The sequence below is a fragment of the Lutra lutra genome, chromosome 3 (genome assembly GCF_902655055.1).
Source record: "Lutra lutra chromosome 3, mLutLut1.2, whole genome shotgun sequence".
Lineage (NCBI taxonomy): Eukaryota > Metazoa > Chordata > Mammalia > Carnivora > Mustelidae > Lutra > Lutra lutra.
This window is the reverse complement of record NC_062280.1, coordinates 189,646,108-189,669,200: the sequence shown is the minus strand read 5'-3', so window position 1 is coordinate 189,669,200 and position 23,093 is coordinate 189,646,108. Positions and strand designations below refer to the sequence as shown.

The following is a 23,093-nucleotide window of genomic DNA, read 5'->3' as shown; positions in this document are numbered from 1 at the left end:
CTGCTAGACTTACATCATTTATCTGGCTAGATACGCACAACTAAAATTTCTATTACTGCCTAAGAGTGAAAAATCTGATTTGTCACAAAGCCCAAGAGACTGGAATTTCCTTTAGATCAACCAAGAAAGTGTTACATGAACAGAAATCAGTAAGATTTGATAAAACAGTATATAAACCATTTTAAAATGACATTGGTAAACAGATTGCTGTTTATAGGCTTTCCGTGAATACACAATAGGTAATGATGCAATGAAGACGTTTTTACAATATTTATTAAGATAACAAATTTATAAATTGAAAGACTCAGAGGCACATAGTTTAAAAGGCCAATACCATGGGAATAATGAAGTCAACACAGAAAAGAAGATATGAACAGTTACAACCAATACAAGATTTTTTTAAAAGCCACATCCCCCCAATAAACACATCATATGAATCATCCTTCAAAATTACCATGATAAAAAGTTATTTCCTTCAAAGAAAAATAATTCTTTCCACCTACCGAGCCTAGAAAATCCTATTTACAATGAACTGTCCTGCATTTCATCAGTACTGTTTCATATGGCCTCCTCTATTCTGCCATTAGAAATATTGAAAATTTTATAGCTATTGTATTTACAAATGCACATAATATTTAAATTTGCTCTTCATTGAGAACAACTGAATATATACTTAATCAAATCACGATACAAATGTTTTAGTGTTGAAAACACATTTTGTGGAGACAGGTGTATGGGAAGAAGTGTATTTAGAATTATGTTGTTTCTGAAGGATTACTAGGCCAATAAGTCTGATAAAACTCAAGGTAGTCACAAAAACAGGTCTTTGTTGATGAAGAATTTAATTTATTTCTGTTTTAACTGGACACACTGGCTTCTTCAGTCAACCTTCACCACACTGTATATTTTGGTAACAAACCAAAAGCATGCAAAGAAGCCAATTGTTCCTATAAAAGAAAAAAAAAAAAATCAACACTTTTCCAGAGGAAAATTCATAATTTACACAAAAACACAGACTTAAAATTACTGGTTCCTTACAAAAAGCCACAAAACTATAAACTAGTACTTACCAGGCATAGATCCATAAACTTTTTGAAAAACATACAAGTAGTTCATATCAAACTTTTTACAGAATAGGACTTTTTATACTTTAAGATTACCTAAGCTTTCTATCATACCTTCTTTTCCTTATTACATGCAAGAAACCTGAAATTAAAAGATGAATAGGATACCAATTTTCCTTTCCTATTTAAGAATATTTCATCGTTGGGGCGCCTGGGTGGCTCAGTGGATTAAGCCTCTGCCTTCGGCTCAGGTCATGATCTCAGGGTCCTGGGATCGAGCCCCGCATCGGGCTCTCTGCTTGGCAGTGAGCCTGCTTCCTCCTCTCTCTGCCTGCCTCTCTGCCTACTTGTGATCTCTCTCTCTCTGTCAAAAAAAAAAAAAAAAAAAAAAAGAATATTTCATCGCAGCCAACAGACACATGAAAAAGTGCTCCATATCACTCCGTGTCAGGGAAATACAAACCAAAACCACAATGAGATATCACCTCACACTAGTCAGAATGGCTAAAATTAACAAGTCAGGAAATGACAGATGCTGGCGAGGATGGGGAGAAAGGGGAACCCTCCTACACTGTTGGTGGGAATGCAAGCTGGTGCAACCACTCTGGAAAACAGCATGGAGGTTCCTCAAAATGTTGAAAATAGAACTACCCTATGACCCAGCAATTGCACTACTGGGTATTTACCCTAAAGATACAAACGGAGTGATCCGAAGGGGCACGTGTACCAGAATGTTTATAGCAGCAATGTCTACAATAGCCAAACTATGGAAAGAACCTAGATGTCCATCAACAGATGAAGGATAAAGAAGATGTGGTATATATACACAACGGAATACTATGCAGCCATCAAAAGAAATGAAATCTTGCCATTTGTGACGACGTGGATGGAACTAGGAGGTATCATGCTTAGTGAAATAAGTCAATCGGAGAAAGACAACTATCATATGATCTCCCTGATATGAGGAAGTGGAGATGCAATGTGGGGGGTTAAGATGGTAGGAGAAGAATAAATGAAACAAGATGGGATTGGGAGGGAGACAAACCATAAGTGACTCTTAATCTCACAAAACAAACTGAGGGTTGCTGGGGGGAGGGGGGTTGGGAGAGGGGGGTGGGGCTAGGGACATTGGGGAGGGTATGTGCTATGGTGAGTGCTGTGAAGTGTGTAAACCTGGAGATTCACAGACCTGTACCCCTGGGGATAAAAATACATAATATGTTTATTAAAAAAAATAAATAAAAAATTTAAATTAAAAAAAAAAATAAAAGAAAATGTTACCTATAAGACAAACTAGAAAAAAAAAATACTTCATCACAAAATGGAAAATTGCTATTAAAATTAATTCAAGGTATAATATGAATATAATTCAAGGAATATCAGATTTACAGAATACTTAAATGGGAATATTTTCTAAGCATAGTTATTGGGAATTATCAGTTTCCAAAGAACTACAATAAAACTAAACTCAGAAAGTTTTTACGAAGTGTTAAAAGTGAGAAATTAGGATAATAACAAAGATGCATCCCGCTGTATAGGAGAGGTGGCATGGCCTCAGGGGACAGAGCAGCTCTGCCAGCCCATTTCTTATTAAAACAGAGATAATTCGGGGGTGCCTGGGTAGCTCAGTCAGTTAAGCGTCTCCCTTGGCTCATGTCATGATCTCAGGGTCCTGGGATTGAGCCTGCATCCACGTTCCCCACTCAGTGGGGGCCTGCTTCTCCCTCTCCTTCTGCCCCTCCCCCTGCTTGTGCTCTCTCTCTCTCAAATAAATAAAATATAATAAAACAGATAATTCGATCTGCCCTAGATAGAGTAAATGAGATGATTCATGAAAAAAAAAATACATGTTTTGGTTTTCAAGTATCTTCCTCAGTCTAGATTCCAAAAAATTTGAATTCTAGACAGATGACAAAAATGACACTCAAGTAAATGTCTAATGGTTACGTGGCTGGCTGGTCAGCAGGATCAGAATGCAAACTCACTTTCTCTGACTTCAAGTATAGTGCTATTTTAAACCTCACCATGCTTAGATTTGCTAAACATATATTCAGAGACTATGTTTTGCAAAAGAGTATTTACTTAATTGTGAACTGCCTACCGTATTTTCAAAAGCCGGAATTTTTTCCCAGAATTACCCTGAGAATAATAAGTCTAAGTGCTGAAGAACACAGAAGGGGATATACATATCCTTGTGTAAGCTTTACATTTAAAGTTCCAATGTGTTCACTGTTGTTCTAAATGTAATACAAAGAAAAAGTATAAGAATAGGAGATTTTCTAAGTCAAGAGACTATATATGGGACATCAGTAAGGGATGTTAAAAAATTATTGTACTCATTCATATATCTCATATCCCTACAATGTGCCTGTCACTATGTTTTAGAGGACATAAAAATACACCTTTTGGATATTCAAAAGATCATTATTAAGGTTTGAGAAGAGGCTGGGGCTAATTTTAGAAAAGCAATGGTGAAAACATAAATGTATTTAAACAACCTTATGCTTAGCAAGAACTTCTTCCCTTAGGTTCGGTTCCTTCAGCTTTGGTGTTACTGACAGACACCTCACAGCGGGGCCGACCAAGCAACACTTAGCTGCACCGAGGGCTAAATACAGGAGTGCTGAGTAGCAGAAGCCTTCATGGATTTTATAAAAGGAAAATATTTATAAATAAAATGCCTACCGACGTATTAACTAAAACTAATCATCTTAGTTCTTACCTGTAAAAAGAAAGAAGATCAAAACCATTATCATGGTATAGCCAAAGTACAGAATTGTACTTGCTGTTCCTGTGATCTGCAGTTTTGAGAAGAAGTAGTGCACTGCATATATTAAGAAATACACTGCAGTAAAGCCACTGGTAAGGAACGAACGCCACTGCCAGTGATAATCCTAGGTGGAGAAGAAAAAAAGAATAAGAATTAGTTTCCAATTAATAGACAATTATGTAGCTGAGCAGAGTTACAAAGCAAACACAGCTAAGGGAAACAGCCCCCAAATCTAATTTCTGCTAACATTTCCAATCTTTTTCCCCTACTGAATTTTGCCCATTTCCCTCCTCACTAAAGATGCTAAGACCCATCCCCTACTTTTGGAGGTGCTACTGGCTAAAAACGTGCTGAAAAATCTTTTTTTTTTTAAAAGATTTTATTTATTGGACAGAGAGAGAGAGAGCAAGCAAGCACAACTAAGGGGAGGCAGGCAGTGGGAAAGGGAGAAGCAAGTTCCGTGCCAAACAGAGAGCCTGATGAGGGGCTCAATCCCAGCACTCTGGGATAATGACCGGAGCTGAAGACAGAGTTTTTTTTTTTTTTAAGATTTTATTTATTTATTTGACAGAGAGAGACAAAGCGAGAGAGGGAACAAAAGCAGGGGAGTGGGAGAGGGAGATGCAGGCTTCCCTCTGAGCGGGATGCAAGGCTCGATCCCAGGACCCTGGGATCACGACCTGAGCCAAAGGCAGACGCTTAACCTATTGAGCCACCGAGGGGCCCCTGAGAAATCTTAAACGTACTTAAATGTACTTAAAGTACTTAACTGTACTTAAAATGTACTCTTCCCAAAGAAAAGCAATGTATAAGAGCTTACTTACATAGCTCAAAATTAATATTACTTATCTTACAATCTGGTCAGCTCTGTATTAGGAAGATTATCCTATCAAGGCCTGGTTGAAATCTACCTTCAGTTACTACTAACAAAATTTAAAGAAGGTAGATTTTTAAAACAGCTCTTCTTACTTTGACATAAAGTAGCTGTTACCTTAGCAGATTTTTTTTTAAATCTATTTATTTATCTATCTATTTATCTATCTATTTATTTATCTATTTATTTGTTTGTTTGTTTATTTGACAGAGATCACAAGCAGCCAGAGAGGCAGGCAGAGAGAGAGGAGGAAGCAGGCTCCCCACTGAGCAGAGAGCCTGATGCGGGGCTCGATCCCAGGACCCTGGGATCATGACCTGAGCTGAAGGCAGAGGTTTAACCCACTGAGCCACCCAGGCGCCCCTTGCAGGAGATCTTAAAAAAAAAAAAAAAACTTCACTCTTTCCTTACCCCTTGGAATATGTGAAAAATAAATATACTTAAAAAGTATACCAGCACAAATGAGAAAATCTTAAGGAATCCACACACAGAAACTACTATAGCAAATAAATTCAGCAAAGTTATAGGGTCCAAGACTGAAATGAAAATCAGCTGTGTTTTTTTTTTTTTTTTTTTTTTGTAGTTTTATGGTTTTATTAACACAAATATGACGTGCACAACAAGCTGTCTATTCATTTTCTTCGCTGCGCAGCCGGGCGTTGGGATTGGTGACTCTGATTGCCAGCTGGGCTGCTCTTTCCACAATAGCTTTGCGGTTCTTGGAGGAGACGTTGTGAGCAATCTCTGCACAGTAAGATTTGTTGCACATCAGCAGCACTTCAAGCTCCTTGACGTTGTGCACTAGGAACTTCCTGAAGCCGCTGGGCAACATGTGCTTTGTCTTCTTGTTGCTCCCGTAACCAATGTTGGGCATCAAGATCTGGCCCTTGAATCTTCTGCGCACCCTATTGTCAATGCCTCTCGGCTTCTGCCAGTTGCGCTTAATTTTGACATATCGGTCTGACTGGTGCCGGATGAACTTCTTGGTCCTCTTTTTAACGATCTTGGGTTTCACCAAAGGTCTGAGGGCAGCCATGATGCCCAGTAACAGATGGCTGCCACCTCTGCAGGCAGCGCCAAAGAAGAGAGCGGGAGGTGGCGCGCGAGGGCTGATCTCAGCTGTGTTTTTATATACTAACAATGGGCACTATGAAAAGGAAACTTAGAAAATAATGTCATGGGGCGCCTGGGTGCCTCGGTTGGTTAGGCAGCTGCCTTCGGCTAGGATTGTGATCCCAGGGTCCTGGGATCAAGCCCCGCATCAGGCTCCCTGCTCAGTGGGAAGCCTGCTTCTCCCTCTCCCTCTGCCTACCTCTCTGCCTACTTGTGATCTTTTTTCTCTCTGTCAAGTAAATAAATAAAATCTTTAAAAATAATAACAGTAACAATAATAATTTCATTTACAAAGCATCCAAAAAGATAAAACATCTAGGAAGAAATTCAACCAAGGACGTGAAAGACTTATATACTGAAAACTACAAAACATAGGTTAAAAAGATAAATAAACAAAGACAACTGAAATCAATGGAAAGACATCCCGCGTTCATGGACTGGCAGAGTCAATACTGTTAAGACGGCAATACCCCCCTAAAAATCTCAGAGTCAATGCCATTCTTATTGGAATTCTAATGACCTTTTTTGCAAAAAAGGAAAACTGATCCCAAATTCATATGAAATTTCAAAGGGTCCTAAATCGTCATAATAATCTTCACAAAGGAACAGAGTTGGACGACTTACCCTTTCCAATTCCAGAATTTACTACAAAGCTATGGTAATCAAAACAGTGTGGTACTAGCCTAAGGACAGCAATATATACCACTGGAATAGAATTGTGAATCCAGATACAAATCCACACATCTATGGGCAATTTGTTTTCCACAGGGTTACAAGACCATTCAGTGAAGAAAGAATAGTCTCTTTAACAAATGGTACTGGAGAGACGCCTGGGTGGCTCAGTCGTTAAGCATCTGCCTTTGGGTCATGATCCTATGGTCCTGGGATTGAACCCCACATCAGGCTCCCTGCTCAGTGGTAAGCCTGCTTCTCCCTCTCCCATTCCCCCTGCTTGTGTTCCTGCTCTTGCTCTCTCTCTCTCTGTCAAACAAATAAAATCTTCAAAAAAACAAAACAAAAAAACAAATGGTACTGAAAACACTACATATACACATGCAAAGGGATGAGGAATTCCTAATTACCATAATCAAAAAAATTAATTCAAAATGGATTGATGACCCAAATATATATGCTAAAACTAGGCACTCAGGAAAAAACAAAGAGGTAAATTTTCATTGCCTGGATTTAGCAATTAGTTCTTAGATATGACAACAAAAGAAAAAAAAAGATAAATCAGACTTTATCAAAATTAAAAACTTTTGTGTTAAGGCCATTATCCAGTAAAAAGACAACCTAAAGAATGAGAGAAATATTTGCAAAAATATTCTCTCATTTATGATAAAGGTCTAGTATTTAATATTCGGAATATATACAGAACTCTTCTTGTTCAACAAAAAGATGAACTACCCAGTTTATAAATGGGCAAAAGATCTGAACAGACGTTTCTCTAAACAAGATACACAGATGGTCAACAAGCACAAAAAAAGATGCTCAACATCATTAGCCACTGGGAAATGAAAATCACAATCATAGTAAGATACCACTTCACACCTAGTAGGATGGCTAGAGCTTTTTTTTTCAAAAAAAAAAAAAAGGGGGGGGGAACAGCAACTGTAGGACGGGATGTGGAGAATTAGAACTCTTGTGCATTGCTGATAGGAATGCAAAACAGTAGAGCCACTGTGAAAACCAGTGTGGTGGTTCTGTCTGCAGAAAGTTAAACAAAGAATTATCATATGACTCCGCGATTCCGCTCCTATGTACATACCCCAAAGAACTGAAAACTGGTACTCAAAACAAATATTTGTAAATGAATGTTCACAGCAGCACTATTCACAATAGCCGAAAGGTGGAAACAAACGTAATTTACATCAACAGGTGAATGGAGATAAGGAAATTGGGATATATCTATACAATGGGGTATTATTCAGCTATAAAAAGGAACAAAGTACTGAATCTTGAAAAGATTCTCCTGAAGTGAAAGAAGCCAGACATGAAAGGCCACATATTGTAGGATTCCATTCATATGAAATGCTCAGAATAGATAAATCTGTAGACAGAAAGCAGATTGGTGACTGCCAGGTCTTACATGGGGAGGATGGTGGGAAATAACTGCTTAATAGGTATGAGGTTTTATTTAAGGGTGATGAAAATATTTCGGAACTAGAAAGAGGTGGTAGTTACACAACACTGTAAATGAATGTAGTAACTAGCACCCACCCTGAATCGTTCACTTTTTAAAATGGTTAATTTTAAGTTAAGTGAATTTAACCTTAACTTTAAAAGAAAAGCATCTCAAGTTTAACAAAGTTAGATTTAATCTGCTGTATAGAAAACAACGATAAAAGAATGATTTAATACAACCCAGACCTTTAAAAATTAATTCTACATAAGAATGCCATCACATTGCCACAGATATAATTCATTATAATGTAACTGCTGAATGTTTTAGTCAATTTTCCCACAAAGATGTTTACTAAATTTCCAGTCTAGAAATATCTATGCTTCATAGAGTATTAATTTTTAATTTAGACATTTAAAAACTCAAAAATGAAAATTCAGCATAATGTGGTATTCTCAGAAAATTAACATTTGTAAACTGTAGCTCTAAATAAATATACTGAACTATGATACTATCTTAATCCATTCCTAAAGAGGGCTACATCTGATTCAGGAATACAGGTTAATTTCTACCTTAATAAACACATATTTAAAGAAATTATTTCAATTAATAGTTCAAAGTCGCTTTATGCCAAAATTATAAATACTGTCTACAAATTAATGTAAAGTGGACACTGCTGACACATACCTCTGCACACAGGTGGAAATAGCAAAGCAATATAGTTGCTTCTGAACATGTAATCACCAAAATTATAAACACCAGAAACAGGAAGCCAAACATGTAATACATCTGGTGTGACCTGTAACAAAGACGTCAAGATTAAACTATAAACATTTTCTCTTTGATACAATAAATGACACAATCTCATGTTCCCTGAACTGGGAAATGTTTGCCTTTTGTCCCAACTAGTCAAAGACAACAGATTCCCATAAGTGTAGACAGTGATGGAGTAGGGGTGGGGCAGGGAGAGGAAAGGAGACGGCAATGTCATTAGATTCTGCCTTCTCACTCAAGTAGAACCTGAAACTCTTACTCAAATATGCTTAGTCTAATTGTCTACCAGTGAGTCAGAGAAATTCAATAAAAAATTACTGGACAGGCAGAGCCAAAGTAAAAAAGGGTTCCACTTGGTACATACTGTTTCTTACTGTGTGTGACAGAAACAGCTGAATTGTGAAAATGCTGTAACAATGGGGAAGGAAAGGTGTTCTAATTGCTAAAAAGCTCAAATTCAGTTCTGACTTTATGCTACTGCAAACCCTGGCATCTGCTGTAACGTGGCAATGCGATCAAATAATGATGCGATACCTCAGTGCACACCCCTAATAAAAGACTGGCTCCAAATGCGCACTACGAGTTTCTCCATGTAAATAAGAAATCCTAGAATGAAGGAATCTGGGGTGAGTAAGACCTCTGAAGGTCATCTACCTTGACCCTTCTCCCAAGGCTTGCTCGATTCCCCTTCATCATGGGCTCAGAGTAGCCTCCCTCTGAAGCAGTACCGATTACTACCAAAGAACACAGGTTTGGAGAGACAGGTCAATTTTCCATTACATGGTAGCTGTGTGACACCAACAGATCACTTAACATCCAAAGCTTCACCTCTCTCTCTCTAAAATGGGGATAACACCTACCTCATAGCGATTCGAGAATTCATAGGCACTCAATTAATAATAGGTGTTAACACTATTATTCCTTTTCTCACATGGAAAAGGTAACCTTTTGGCTCATAAGATTTTTGATTACTAGAGAACAGTTCACATTTATAAGACACAAAGAGTCATCCAGAGAAACAAAAGAAGAAAGCTAATACTATATGTAATGGTAACGGGAATAAGAAGACTTCCCCTGCTTACCAGATACTGTTCAGGATAAAGAAGAGCTGTATGAAGATGCAGCCGAAGGGCAGAATCCCTCCCATGATGATGCCCGGCAGAGGCTTGGTGTAGAAGGACTGCTCCGGAATCTGACGTGGGATCTGATTGGTTCTAACTGGGTGTTCAATGGCCTTCAGTAAAATGAAGAAAGCATTCAGTTATGTGTCTGTTTTAAAAATTCTTCTCTATGTCAATATTTGCCTGCTTTTTTTCTCAGCTTCCAATCTGACACTATCGCCAATACAAGTCTACTTAGATCATCAAACTGAAATGTGTATTGAGAAGCAGTGACCCAAACACCGTCAGTACGATATTCAGTCTGTCCACTGAAGCAAGCCACCACTGTTCCAGCATCTATCCACGAATGGCTTTAGATGAAACGAATACATAGAAGGAGATAATAGAGTAAAAATAATAGTTAAAACAAAGGTAGAGTTAGGTTTTCCTTTTTAATTACATACTTGGAAGGAATCAGCTGGTTCTGAAATTACTGTCCAGGTGTACCTATTTGGCAATGTCATCTTTATCAAAATAGCTGAATTCTACTAAGACTTCAGAACACAAAGGCAAAAATGAATGGCTACATGAAGCTTTATGACCACAAGCTATTGAAAATACTCTCCCCTTCGTAACACCTGACATGGTAGTATAAAAATAAGTGAAACCTAAAGTACCTAAAACATAGCTGGGGGGAAAAACGAGTACATAGGTAGAAATTAATTTTCTTGCAAAAACTGCAAAAACATACTTCCATAGTTTTTGTGACGATACAGGAAAAACTTAAAACTTGGTATTCTCACTGAGATCACACTTCTGTGGACCAAATTATCTTCTAGATATACATGTGTACAGGTAGGGAATCAGCATGTCCTCCTTCAGTGTATTTTTAACAGGCATATTTTCAGAATTTCAAGTACTTATTTATCCATGTAATCAAAAAAATTTTAAATCATGCTAGTTACTATTTATGCTATAGAGATTTAAAGTAATAAATAAAATGCCAAAGAATTGAAAAATCTTAGAGAAGGCTGGCACGGTAGGTGCAGTGGAGACAATGAAGCCCTGATAGTTTCTTCCAGGCTGTTCTGGGCCCCCTTCACGAAGTGCATGAGAGTAATACATTATGATCCTTTTAACCTTGTGGACCAGATGTTTTCAGAGAAGAGTAAGGAGAGTGAAGTGAGAAGGACAGTGACGAATAAATTCTCATTTTCCTGTTAGCCTGAGGGCAGAAGAGGGCAGTAGAGGTGGAGAAAGACTGGGGGGAAGGGTGGGATGGAGCTCTGATGAGAATCTTCCTTAAAATCAAGTACTAGTAAGGAAAACCATATAAAATTTATTGCAAAGCTACATGTTTAAAAGATGGCTACCGTCTCTTTCCAGTCACTTTCCCACAGCTTTCCTCCTAACCCATATTCTTGGTTTACTTCATTTTAAGTAATACAGAAACACCTAATGCTAAAGAAAAAATGCCATACTTTTTAGATTAGAAAAAAAAAGTAATACAATTATTTTTAATGTTAAAAAGTCAAAGTTTTCATCAGTTTTAATTAGCATTTCATTTCCTATTTATCTACAGTTTTCATTTACTTACAAAAATTTGAAATCTAAGTTTACATCTGTGACTTCTCCACCATAGCCCCAAAATACTATTTTAAGAATGACTGCAATCAGGGGAGGGGGGGGTAGGGAGAGAGGGTGGTTGGGTTATGGATGTTGGGGAAGGTATGTGCAATGTTGAGTGCTATGAAGTGTGTGAACCTGGTGATTCACAGACCTGTACCCCTGGGGCTAATAATACATTATATGTTAATTAAAAAAATAATAATTAAAAAAAAAAAGAATGACTGCAATCAAACTAAGAGGTCATCTATTTTCTATAAAATCCAGACCACACAGGATAAGTACCCATCTTTTAGATGCCTTTTTTTTAAGACACTTTTCTGTCTTTTAAGGTGGGACATGCTAATTTCCATAGCTGAAATTTGTTTGAATAAATTAAAACCTATAAACTTACATTCTTCTTAAAACCGAAGTATGCACCGATAAACGTTAGAGGCACAGATATGCAGAACCAAAGAGCCAAAATGGCAACCAGTGTTCCAAAAGGAATAGCCGCTGAAGATCCTTCTCCCCAGAGAATCAGATTCATTATAAAGAAGTCAGCAAACACAATCCTGAAAGACACAATAGGCTTTTGGGTAAAACCTGAGTCAGAAGCAAATGATACAGTCCCAATCATATGTAATTAATATTATAATTTCTGTGTTATACACAAAGAAAATGAAATTGCTCAGTAATGGGGTATATGAATTTAAAACTTCACTAGAAATTGACAAATTGCTTTCCAGATTTTTCTGCCTGACTTAAACTCCCACTGGCAGTTTATGAAAGTTACCTCTTTACATATTTCATCATGCTTTGGATTGTCAATTTATTGTTTTCATTTGCATTTCCTGTTGACAACTGCCGCTCGTGCTAATTGGCTTTATAGGTATTATTTCTGTGACTTGCCAGTTACATCTACTGCTCATTTTTCATTTGGGTTGTACATCTTTTCCAAAGTTATAGATGTGAGTTATTATATAGTCAAGCTACTAGTAATTCCTTGTTACATATCTTGTTCTCCCAGTTTATAGCTTTTCTATGAACCCAAACGGGTGAACATGTGTACTCAATTTCCCTTCAGTCTTTCTTCTGTGAGTACCTTTTAAAAAACATGTCTGTAACATATCGTAATTGTTACTACACTCCCCACACAGAGTTTTTAATGTGATTAGTCATCAACTTTTCCCTTTATCTTTGTGTACTTTAACACAGTCCTTCCTAGCCTAGGGTCATGATGATACCCTCTATATTTTCTTCTAATCATAATTTAGATTGTACCTGAACTGATCTTGTGTGTGATTGGTAAGAGAGTTTCTCCCTTCATAGAGACAATTTTATCAGCATCATCTAATACTTCCTCTGGTTTGTGATGCCACATCCAGCATGCTTCCATGAATATCTGGTCTATTTCTATGTTTTCTGTGCTAGCAGCCACAGCACATTACCAAACCCCTCCTACACTTGGTCTTCTCATCAAGTAACATAGTGAATTTGTATCTCATACTAGTTAATTAGTTTTATAAGCCTGTCACCTGGATGGTCATGTTTTGACAAGTTATTTCAGATACTGTGAAGGTTTTTTTTAAAATATTTTATTTATTTGACAGACAGAGATCAGAAGTAGGCAGAGAGGCAGGCAGAGAGAGAGGAGGAAGCAGGCTCCCCGCTGAGCAGAGAGCCCAATGTGGGGCTCGATCCCAGGACCCGGGGATCACGACCCGAGCCAAAGGCAGCAGCTTTAACCCACTGAGCCACCCAGGCGCCTTACTGTGAAGGTTTTCTGTGACAAATACTCCTGTGAGTAGAGTCCTCTTCCCAAACAACTACAATTACCAATAAAACATTTAATTTGCTATTGGTAGTGTTCAGGATCTTGGAATATCAGCTGACATCTAGCCATACTGCCAAACCTAGCCACACTGTCAACCAGAGAATTTATTAATTCTCTGTTTTTTGGCTGAAATTTGTTAATGTTCTCTGTATATAAATTACATCACAAATAAACTGAGATTTTTATTAATATAAGGAAGCATTTCTTTCTCTTTTCAAATATGAAAACAATGTTTACTAATTTCAAATGCCATTTTGTTGTATCTACTGTAATAATTATATGCAGGTGTTTACATAAAATTACATAAAAAGTGGTACTTTTAAAAATTAAATATTTACTTTAGAGAGAGAGTGCGAGGGAGAGGGAGAGCAGGAGCAGCAGGGGAGTGGCAGAGGGAGAAGCAGACTCCCCACTGAGCAGGGAGAATGATGTAGGACTTGATCCCAGGATGCTGAGATCATGACCTGAGCCGACTGAGCCACCCAGGCACCCCATTAAATGGTATGTCTTTTCCTAGGCGAACACCAATTCTCCCTGCCCCCTTGGGCTCTTAGTGCACTCATGTGTGCTTTTCCTCTCTCTCCCTCTCTCACTACCTCACCATCCTTCTGATGAACACCCACTTCTAAGGGTGGGATGAAGAAGATAAATCCAGGAAGGGCTGATGAGAGATATAAATGAACTGGCTTAGGATAACTTCTATAAAGCCAAAAATGATGGGTGTTTCAAGGAGAAAGTATTCCAATACTAGATAATGCAGAGACAGAGAGTTAAGAGAGAAAATGATTTCTAGATTTAAAAATAGGAATGTTGTTGGTAACCCTTGAGAAAAGTTTTCATTAAGGTAATGGGAAAGACAGACAGATGACATGGCTTTATGAGAAAAAAGGATGCAGAATATTTTTTCAAGGCAGTTTGGTAGGAACATAAAAGAAATAAGATAGTAGAGGGAAAGATGCTTATAAGAAAAAGCTCTTTTTAGGATTTGGGAGGCCTTAGTATATTTGTAGGAGAGGAGATGAAACACACAAACAGAACACAGGGAAGGGGAGAAATAGAAGATGCCAGAGATTAAGAGGAATGTCTGAAAGGCAAGATTCTGAAGGAAATCACAGCTGACTTGTGCTAGAAAGAGACACTTCTTTAGTTGACAAAGGATACAGTTTGAGAAAAGCATCTAAAAATCTGAATACAACATGAATGGCTGAGAAGTGCCATTCTTCACTGGAGGTAATTACCGAGAGAATCTTTATCCCAAACATGTAAAGCAATGCAACTGTTGTCACTCTTTCATTTCTGGCCTGCAAACGGAAGTCCAGGTTTCTAAATTTAACCTTTGGCTTTCTTTGTTGCTGCTGATTGCTCAGAGGTCGGTTCCTGCCCACCAGAAATCGAGAGTTGGGAAGATAGTAGGTTCTATTTCTAGGACCAGACATCAATCACTCGATATCAAAAGCTATCCTCCAAAGGGTCACAGTTATTGCTTGTTTTTTTATGTGATTGTTGGTTTTTTTAAATGCTTCCTACATATTACTCTACTTAATGGAATACATTCTAAATAAAGTGGTAATACCTTCCAACATTTTTTTATCCTTGAATTATAGTTGACATGCTATATTAATTTCAGGTGTACAACAGTGATTTGACAATGTCTATCCATTGCTCAGTGCTCACCACGATAAATACAAAAGTCACCAGCTGTTATCACATAATGTTAGCACAACATTATTATGTTCCTTATGCTGTACTTTTCACCTCTGTTGCTTATTTATTTTACAAGTGGATGTTTGTACCTCTTAATCCTCTTCACCTATTTTGCCCATCCTCCTTCCCTCTCAGTTCCAGCGATCACCAATTTGTCCTCTGTATTTATGAGTCTACTTCTGTTTTGCTTGTTTATTTTCAGGTTCCACATAGAAGTGAAATCTTATGGTATCTGACTTTCTCTGTCTGACTTATTTCACTTAGCATACTACCCTCTAGGCCCATCCATGTTGTCACAAATGTCGAGATCCCGTTCTTTTTTTTTTTTTTTTAATAGCTGAGTAATAGTCCATTGTGTGTACATGTGTGTATATATGTTTATATACACACCACATCTTCTTTACCCCATTCATCTATCGATGGACACTTAGGTGGCTTAAAGGTGGCAATACTTTTGATAGAAATTTGAAAATGTTCACTTGCCTAAATTATGTTTAGGTGAAAACCTCTTTTTGTGATCAGATCAAAAGCTTTCAATGCAGCCTTACACAACGTGCCAGACCAACTTACATGGGCTACGAAACAGACTTTTAAGAAAAGGAATGTAAGAGGGGTGCCTGGGTGGCTCATTGGGTTAGGCCTCTGCCTTCAGCTCAGGTCATGACCTCAGGGTTCTGGGATCCAGTCCCGCACTGGGCTCTCTGCTCAGCAGGGAGCCCGCTTCCTCCTCTCTCTTTGCCTGCCTCTCTGCCTACTCGTGATCTCTCTGTCAAATAAATAAATAAATAAATAAAAACTTTTAAAGAAAGAAAGAAAGAAAGAAAGGAAGAAAGAAAGAAAGAAAAGAGGAATGTAACAATTTCTCATATCCAAAGATACTTTTTCCAGGGACGCCTGGGTGCTTCAGTCAGTTAAGTGTCTGCCTTCAGCTCAGATCATGATCTTAGGGTCCTGGGACCAAGTCCCACATCAGCCTCCTTGCTCAGCAGGGAGCCCACTTTTCCCCCTGCTTGTGAGCTCTCTCTCTGACCAATAAATAAAACCTTTAAAGAGAGAAAGAGAGATACTTTTTCCAGATATGGCAATGTACTAGTCAATGTGCAAGTGTTTATCAAATATTCACTTTTTATCCCTTTTTAAAAAATTAAATTCATTTTCTAGGGTACGTGGTTTAGAGACAGAAGATTTAAGGCTTAAGAGATCAAAAATTTGGGAACTAAATTTTATGACTATGTAAGAAAGTTAGCATTGAAAAGTTAATATTACTTACCCAGGACAAAGAAATGATGTCAATAAAACATTTGTTTTCCACTTCTCACCTCCAAAGGCTGTAGAAGAAAACACACAGACTTATCTTCAAAGCAAACCAAATGGCCATAAATGTCTAGCATTAAACAAATTTTCAGACAGCACTGGGCACCCACTCCTAGAAAATCCCACTAGCAGATGACACACTAACCCCTCCTCAGGTGATCTGATCAGAGATGCACGTCACAGCACTGCCCTGGCTAAGCCCTGCTCTCAACATGTCTGCTTCAGCATCATAAATCTAACATTCAAAGGAAGGTCATCAAGACCAGTTCTCTTTTAATTTTTTTTTTTTTAATTTCAAAATAAGACAAACCTTTAAGCTCTAGACCAGTTTCAATCCATGGGACTAGGTAGAGAAAGGACATACTGGGGATTCTCATTTACCTTGCAGCCAGTTTCAGAATTGGTTATAAAACCAGGAACCCTCTCTTAAACAAACAAAAGAAATGCATTAAAACTAGGAACCCTCAGTCCTAAAGCGCAGCGCATTTACACTTCTACAGCAGGTCTACATCTTTAGGAATCCTCTTGCACTGCAGCTTCTGGTAGGGAGTATAGGCAGGCGTGCGAGATCAGTGTGTCAGATCAAGTGACTAAGAAGAGTGGAAGGGTTTTGGCCACTTCACAGAATTTGCTTATGCACTTTTTAATCTTTGTTCCTAATTTCTTTTCCCCATTTAAAAATTTTTTTAAAAGTATATAGAGTAAAAAAAAATGAAAGTACTCCTCTGCTTCCAGTTTAAAAGTTCAAGATGAAAAAAAAATAAAAGTTAGAGATGAAACTGGCTGAGATATGACAACAGCTTTCATTTTTTAAAAAAAGTTTTAATAGTTTATAAGCAAGTTTAAGTACCACTTGCCCTACAACAAAATGACAAATTATATGTATATGATTTGAATTCACAGCATTACCGATAAACTATTGTGAAAGTATTAATTCTGGGTTTAACACAATTCCAATAAAAAGTCAAGTAATATTTACTGAAACATAAGAAATGAGTCTATAAAATGAAGTATTTTGTGACTGGGGCCACATGACAGCACCTCTTGGAATGTTCTGCCTGATTCAGGTGTAGCTGGGAGATCTGAAAGATGGAGAGGAGTTAAAGAGGGATGCGTCTGGGCTGAGGAGGAGAACGAGCTAGAACTTCCAGCACAGGGAAGAGCATGGGGTGAGGTCCTCAGTCAGATGTGAAGGTACACAGTCTGACTGAGGAACTGAAAAAAAGCCAGCAGAGTTGAGAGAGAGTGCTGCACGGGAGGCAGGGGTCCAATTTTATTTCATATGCGTTAAAACACACATGACACCTCCAATTCTCTGTCCTTTAGTAACAAATGAAAAGAAAGAAAGAAAAAAAAAAAACCACTGACAAATCCACCAAGAGTAAAACACAGACACACATACGTATAGGACTTCATGTTTTCAGGAGAGCATTGTATCTGGCAAAGTCTAACTAATACTTCTGTTTGGGGTTGGGTCTAGCCAACATCACTTTAAGGATGTTTATGTAACCCAACCGTGTTCTATTTCAAACCTTATTCACGTCAACCTTAGCTCTGTCTCATCTTCCATCTTTTATTTCTTTTTTTTTTTTTTTTTGTGAGTACTTTCTCCCCCCCCAAATTTATTATTGAAGTATAATTAACACAGTGTTTCATTAGTTTCAGGTGTACAACATACTGATTCCACAAATCTACACATTACTCAGTGTTCACCATTATATAGTCACCATCCCCATACAACAGTATTACCAGCTACATTTCCTATGCTGTACTTTTCACCTCCATGACTTATTTTACAACTCAGACTATACATCTTAATTCATCTATTTTGCCCAAATCCCACCCACCTCCTCCCTAGCAATCACCAGTTTGTTCTCTGTATTTAAGAGTCTACTTTTCTCCCCTGCTTTTTAGATTCCACATATAATCATATAAAATCATATAAAATATTTGTCATTTACTCTGCAAAGGGACAATACTATTTATTTTGCTGTAGTTCCAATCGTTTATTTTTGCTTTTGTGTGCCTTGCCTGAGGAAACATATACATAAATATGCCACTAAAGCTGATGTAAAAGATTACACAAGTTTTCTCTCTCCTAGGGGTTTATAGTTTCAGATCTCACATTTAGGCCTTTAATCCATTTTAAATTTATATTTGCATATGATTTAAGAAAGTGGTCCTGTTTTCCCAGCACCATTTTAAAGACACTATCTTTTCCCCATTGAATATGCTTGCCTCCTTTGTTATAGATTAACTAACCATATAAATGTGAGTTTCTGGGCTTTCTATTCTGTTCCACTGATCTAGGTCTACTTTTGTGACAGTATCACATTGTTTTAATTACTACAGTTTTGTAGCGTTATCTGAAATCCTGGATTGTGATACTTCCAGTTTTGCTCGTTCTCCAGATTGCTTTGGCTATTCAGGGTCTTTTTTGACTCCATATACTTTAGGTTTCTTTGTTCTAGTTCTGTGAAAAATACTGTTAGTATTTTGATAAGGACTGCACTGAATCAGTAGACTGCTTTGGGTCGTATGGACATTTTAATGATATTAATTCTTCTAATCCATGAGTATGGTATATATCTTTCCATTTGTTTGTGTCTTCAATTTCTTTCATCAATGTCTTATAGTTTTCAGAGCATGAGTTTTTTACCTCCTCCCTGTCACTTTAAATTACAGATTACCTATGAGATCATCTCAACAGACTTCAGGTTTCTATGGCAAATGCTGGCATTCACTGACCCTGGCAAAACTGCTTTCCAAGTCATCTAGTCATATCCCATCCTTACCCTGTGGTCCTGATGCTTTTTTCCATTGAACTTTATTTTCCTTTTAGAAAGCAAGAATACAAGAGGTTGCAACTAATTATAAAAGCAAATTAAATTATGTCAGGGTTCTTTAGCATGACCTCTCTTAAGAAAGGTATTACTATATACATTACTTATTTTAGCTAATAAACCAGTGATACTCCTAAGTATATTATCTTCCTTTATTAGTCTATATACATTTCTATGTATGTAGCAAATCTAAGTTGTTCAAACCTCTTATGTCAAAACTTAAAAGTAAACAAACAGAAGGGATGATGGATAAGCAGCACCTAAATTTGCTTACCTCATTGTATAAACATTTTTTAACAAATAAAATCTAGGGACGGTCATCCATATCACAAGCTTCTTTTACATAAAGATATGTACCTATAATACATATTATTTTAAGAAAATCACCTACTGGACACCTAGGCTCAGGTGCAGTGATGACGCAGATAAGAATCCTGACCTGACAGTCAGGGTGGCTCTTACTTACACTTATAAAATCTGGCAGCGACATAGCCTGCAGGAGTGCCCAGCAGCACCCATAGGACCACAGCACAAGTCATCAGTGCTCCTCTGTTGGCAGGTGACAAAAATCCCAGGCAAGCAAAAACTAAAAAATAAGTGATTTTAAATTATAAATGTTATTACTGTTTCCTTTCTGAAGTGATAGAAGACCCCTTTTATTTTTTAAACAAGAAACCAAATACAATTTCATGAATACACTGTCTTACCATATGGCCACACTAAATTGTAGCAATATTTTAAGGTACTTCATTAACAGGGTTAATAAAGAAAGCAAACTCTACTTTGGATATTTCTTGTTAAGGTCCATAAGACTCCAACTTTCCTATTATCAGGGAAGGCTGACTGGATACTCATGAGTGCTTTCAGCTCTTCCAATTCAAGTATAGCTTGCTTTTTTTTTTTTTTTTTAAGATTTATTTTTTTAAAGAGAGAGAGAAGGGGTGGGGGAGAGAGCATGAGTTAGGGAGGGCCAGAAGGAGATGAGGGGAGAGAAGTTGGGTGTGGGGGAGAGTCTCAAGTAGACCCCGTGCTGAGCAGAGTTGATCTGGGGCTCGATCCCATGACCCTGAGATCATGACCTGAGTTGAAACCAAGAGTTGGATGCCTAACCAACTAAGCTACCCAAGTGCCCTGTCAAATACAGCTTTTAAAAATTGATATGAATAAAGACAGTCTCACCATGAAATAGTCCCGATTTGTTCCCTTTAAAATAATACTGGGAGTGTCAGTGCCTGGGTAGCTCAGTCGGTTAAGTGTCTGCCTTTGGCTCAGGTCATGATCCTGGAGTCCCAGGATCAAGCCCCGAATATGGCTCCCCGAATATGGGAGAGGGAGTCTGCTTCTCCCTCTCCCTCTGCTTGAGCTCACTCTCTCAAATAAATAAAATCTAAAATAATAATAATACTGGGTCCTCTGGGGTGAAAAATACCTTATAACATTTAGACACAAAAGACAGAATCTAATCAATGAATAAAACAAGAGAACAAAGATTTCATAGTACCATTAGCTTTCTGAACACAAGTTAATAAAGGACTTGGTCAATGATCTGGGGAAATTCTGGTTTCTACCTTTCTTTAGTTGGTTGGTTTTATTTGTTCTTCCTTATATAACCCACCTAATAAGAATAAAAAGCTATCTTATTATTTGTAGTGATTCCTGGCTTTAAGCCAGGATTCAGAATTTATGACTTTGCTCAGAAAGAAATCTAAGTGGTGTTCTAATCCCAGGACCAAGGAAGTTCCCAGTGTTTCCGAGGTGTACGCAATCAAACATATACCCACCCACACGTGATCGGCACCAACTGAGGGGCGAGAGAGAACCTCAGAAGTAGGAAACCAACCAGGGTAACTTTAGAAGACCTATCAGAATTTCAACCAAAGTGTATCCCTTTATTCTCCCCAGAACTGAGAACTGGACTGTACTGAAGGAGAAAGTTCATACTTGTGCATTTAGAGAAAATGATAGTCCCTAGGCTCTCTGAAACCTTCCTTCCTCATGAATTCCCTTTCTAGCAGACCCCAACAAGAACCAGATGATGACAGAAGGCAACTCCCAACAAAATCTTCAAGCAGAATTTCATCCTGAAGCATCCACTCTGCTCCAGCTCTACCCGGGTCTCTGGGGATCTAATGCCTTCATGCCATCCTCCTGCTGTGTCCAAACCTCTGTCATGATGCCTTCTCCAGCCTACCCGGTTCTGTATAATATACTTAAGAATTCTAGGCCTACTCATCACAGCTGTATCTTCCTACCTAAGCAGATAAAGATACATGTTTCAGTTAATTGTCAGATTAGTCTTCAAATTAAGCCTAGAGGTGCAACTCAGTGGTTCTCAAACTTATTCAGGTGCCCAACATTTGAAAAAGTGAGAATCCTCTTTATAAAAAGTTTATATAGTTCCATCATAAAAATGTGGAAAATTTTACTAACGTAAAATGACTTTAGTATTACATATTTAATATGCAATCAAGCATAAGAACAAATGTTCATTAAAAAATTATTAAAAGGTCAGGGATTTCTGAATTCTTCCAGCAATAATTCATTCATTACTGTTCATCAGAAGGCACCAGTAAGGAAACATAAGGAAAATCAAAGCAAAATTCAGAAAACTGTATTCATAAACCTTTTTTTCTCTTACAATTAGGAAAACTGCAGAAATACTGTATTCCCATACAGCAGCCTAAGTACCACCCCTGTGGCTGATCAATAACTCTAAGGGGGGAGGTGGGGCTATTAAAAAAAGTTGTCTTAATTGACAAAAATTTAAGTAACAGCATTTCTAAAGATTTTCAGGAGGCACAAAGAGGAGAGATGTGTGTGTGTGTGTGTGTAGGAAGCTCTCTCTTGAACACTGCTAGTGAAAGAAAGGTCTTGCTTCCTAAATCCTTCCATGATGAGGAAGGTCTACAAAAAGCTTCCTGTCCCATTCCCTCTTCTCCTTTTTTTTTTTTCCCTCAGTGGAAGCCAAAAACACCTTGGAATCCTAATCATACTGCTCCTGGTGGGGTGGCAGTCAACCTGCATGACCCTGGTTCCAAGCCACCCAGACTCAGACCCAGATGGCCTTTAGGTACCTCATCATCTTCAGCTCCAACTCCATGATAAAGGCTTAGTCTCTATGCAGTCAGTCATAAGGGTGATATGAAGTCCGTTTACTGGCACAGCCAACCCTGCCTCCCAGTAACGTACAGCCAAAGCACTCTTAAAAGTGCTTTAAAAGCCAAAAGGACGGGGCGCCTGGGTGGCTCAGTGGGTTAAGCCGCTGCCTTCGGCTCGGGTCATGATCTCAGAGTCCTGGGATCGAGCCCCGCATCGGGCTCTCTGCTCAGCAGGGAGCCTGCTTCCTCCCCTCTCTCTGCCTGCCTCTCTGCCTGCTTGTGATCTCTCTCTGTCAAATAAATAAATAAAATCTTAAAAAAAAAAAAAAAAGCCAAAAGGACTCTTAAAAACAATCTGGCCTAGTTACACTTAGGAAAACTGGTTTCTGTGTTTTTTGTTTTTATAAGATTTTACCTATTTATTTTAGAGAGAGAATGCTTGAGTGCGCAAGCAGGGGGAGGGACAGAGGAAGACCATGACCTGAGCTGAAATCAAGAGTTGGATGCTTAACCAAGTGAGTCACCCAGGTGTCCCAGAAAACTGGTTCTCAAATATTATTTAGAAAAAGTATTTTCTACTTTCTAATTCTCACTGAATACTTACATAGAGTCACAAAAGTCATAATTAAAATCTGTGTTCCCGATCCAAGAAAGACTGAGAGCAGCATCCCTTTTCTTGGAGGACGGAATATATCACCATGAACTAGTTTCCAGCCAAATTCTTCCTGGGCATCCTCCTAAAAAGGGAATGAAGTTGTTTAATTGACACGTGGTATCACCAGGACAGCTAGACAGTTTGTTCACTGGTGAATATGCTGATATAGACTTTTTTTTTTTAAACTTACAAATGTTAGTATTTATTCCAAATCCAAAGT

General features: G+C 38.0%; 2 protein-coding genes across 2 annotated transcripts in view; both read right to left on the bottom strand.

Annotated features, from left to right (window-relative positions):
• Positions 1-255: 255 nt before the first annotated feature.
• TM9SF2 (transmembrane 9 superfamily member 2) overlaps positions 256-23,093 on the bottom strand; it is a 61,204-nt gene continuing 38,366 nt past the window's right edge. The window contains exons 10-17 of the mRNA XM_047720315.1: positions 22,823-22,955; positions 19,587-19,706; positions 16,234-16,291; positions 11,838-11,997; positions 9,800-9,951; positions 8,631-8,742; positions 3,787-3,958; positions 256-947 (exon numbers count right to left, since the gene is read on the bottom strand). Of these exons, the coding sequence (XP_047576271.1) occupies positions 880-947; positions 3,787-3,958; positions 8,631-8,742; positions 9,800-9,951; positions 11,838-11,997; positions 16,234-16,291; positions 19,587-19,706; positions 22,823-22,955 (975 nt within the window). The 3' untranslated portion in view covers positions 256-879. The remainder of the gene's footprint in view (positions 948-3,786; positions 3,959-8,630; positions 8,743-9,799; positions 9,952-11,837; positions 11,998-16,233; positions 16,292-19,586; positions 19,707-22,822; positions 22,956-23,093) is intronic.
• LOC125094785 (60S ribosomal protein L32-like) lies at positions 5,268-5,800 on the bottom strand. Its single transcript, XM_047720316.1, has one exon. It carries the CDS (start codon positions 5,742-5,744, stop codon positions 5,337-5,339), a length of 408 nt encoding a protein of 135 aa, XP_047576272.1. The 5' UTR covers positions 5,745-5,800; the 3' UTR covers positions 5,268-5,336.

Coding starts and splice junctions, on each gene's coding strand:
- LOC125094785 (XM_047720316.1), bottom strand. CDS start 5,744: ATGGCTGCCCTCAGACCTTTGGTGAAACCCAAGATCGTTAAAAAGAGG.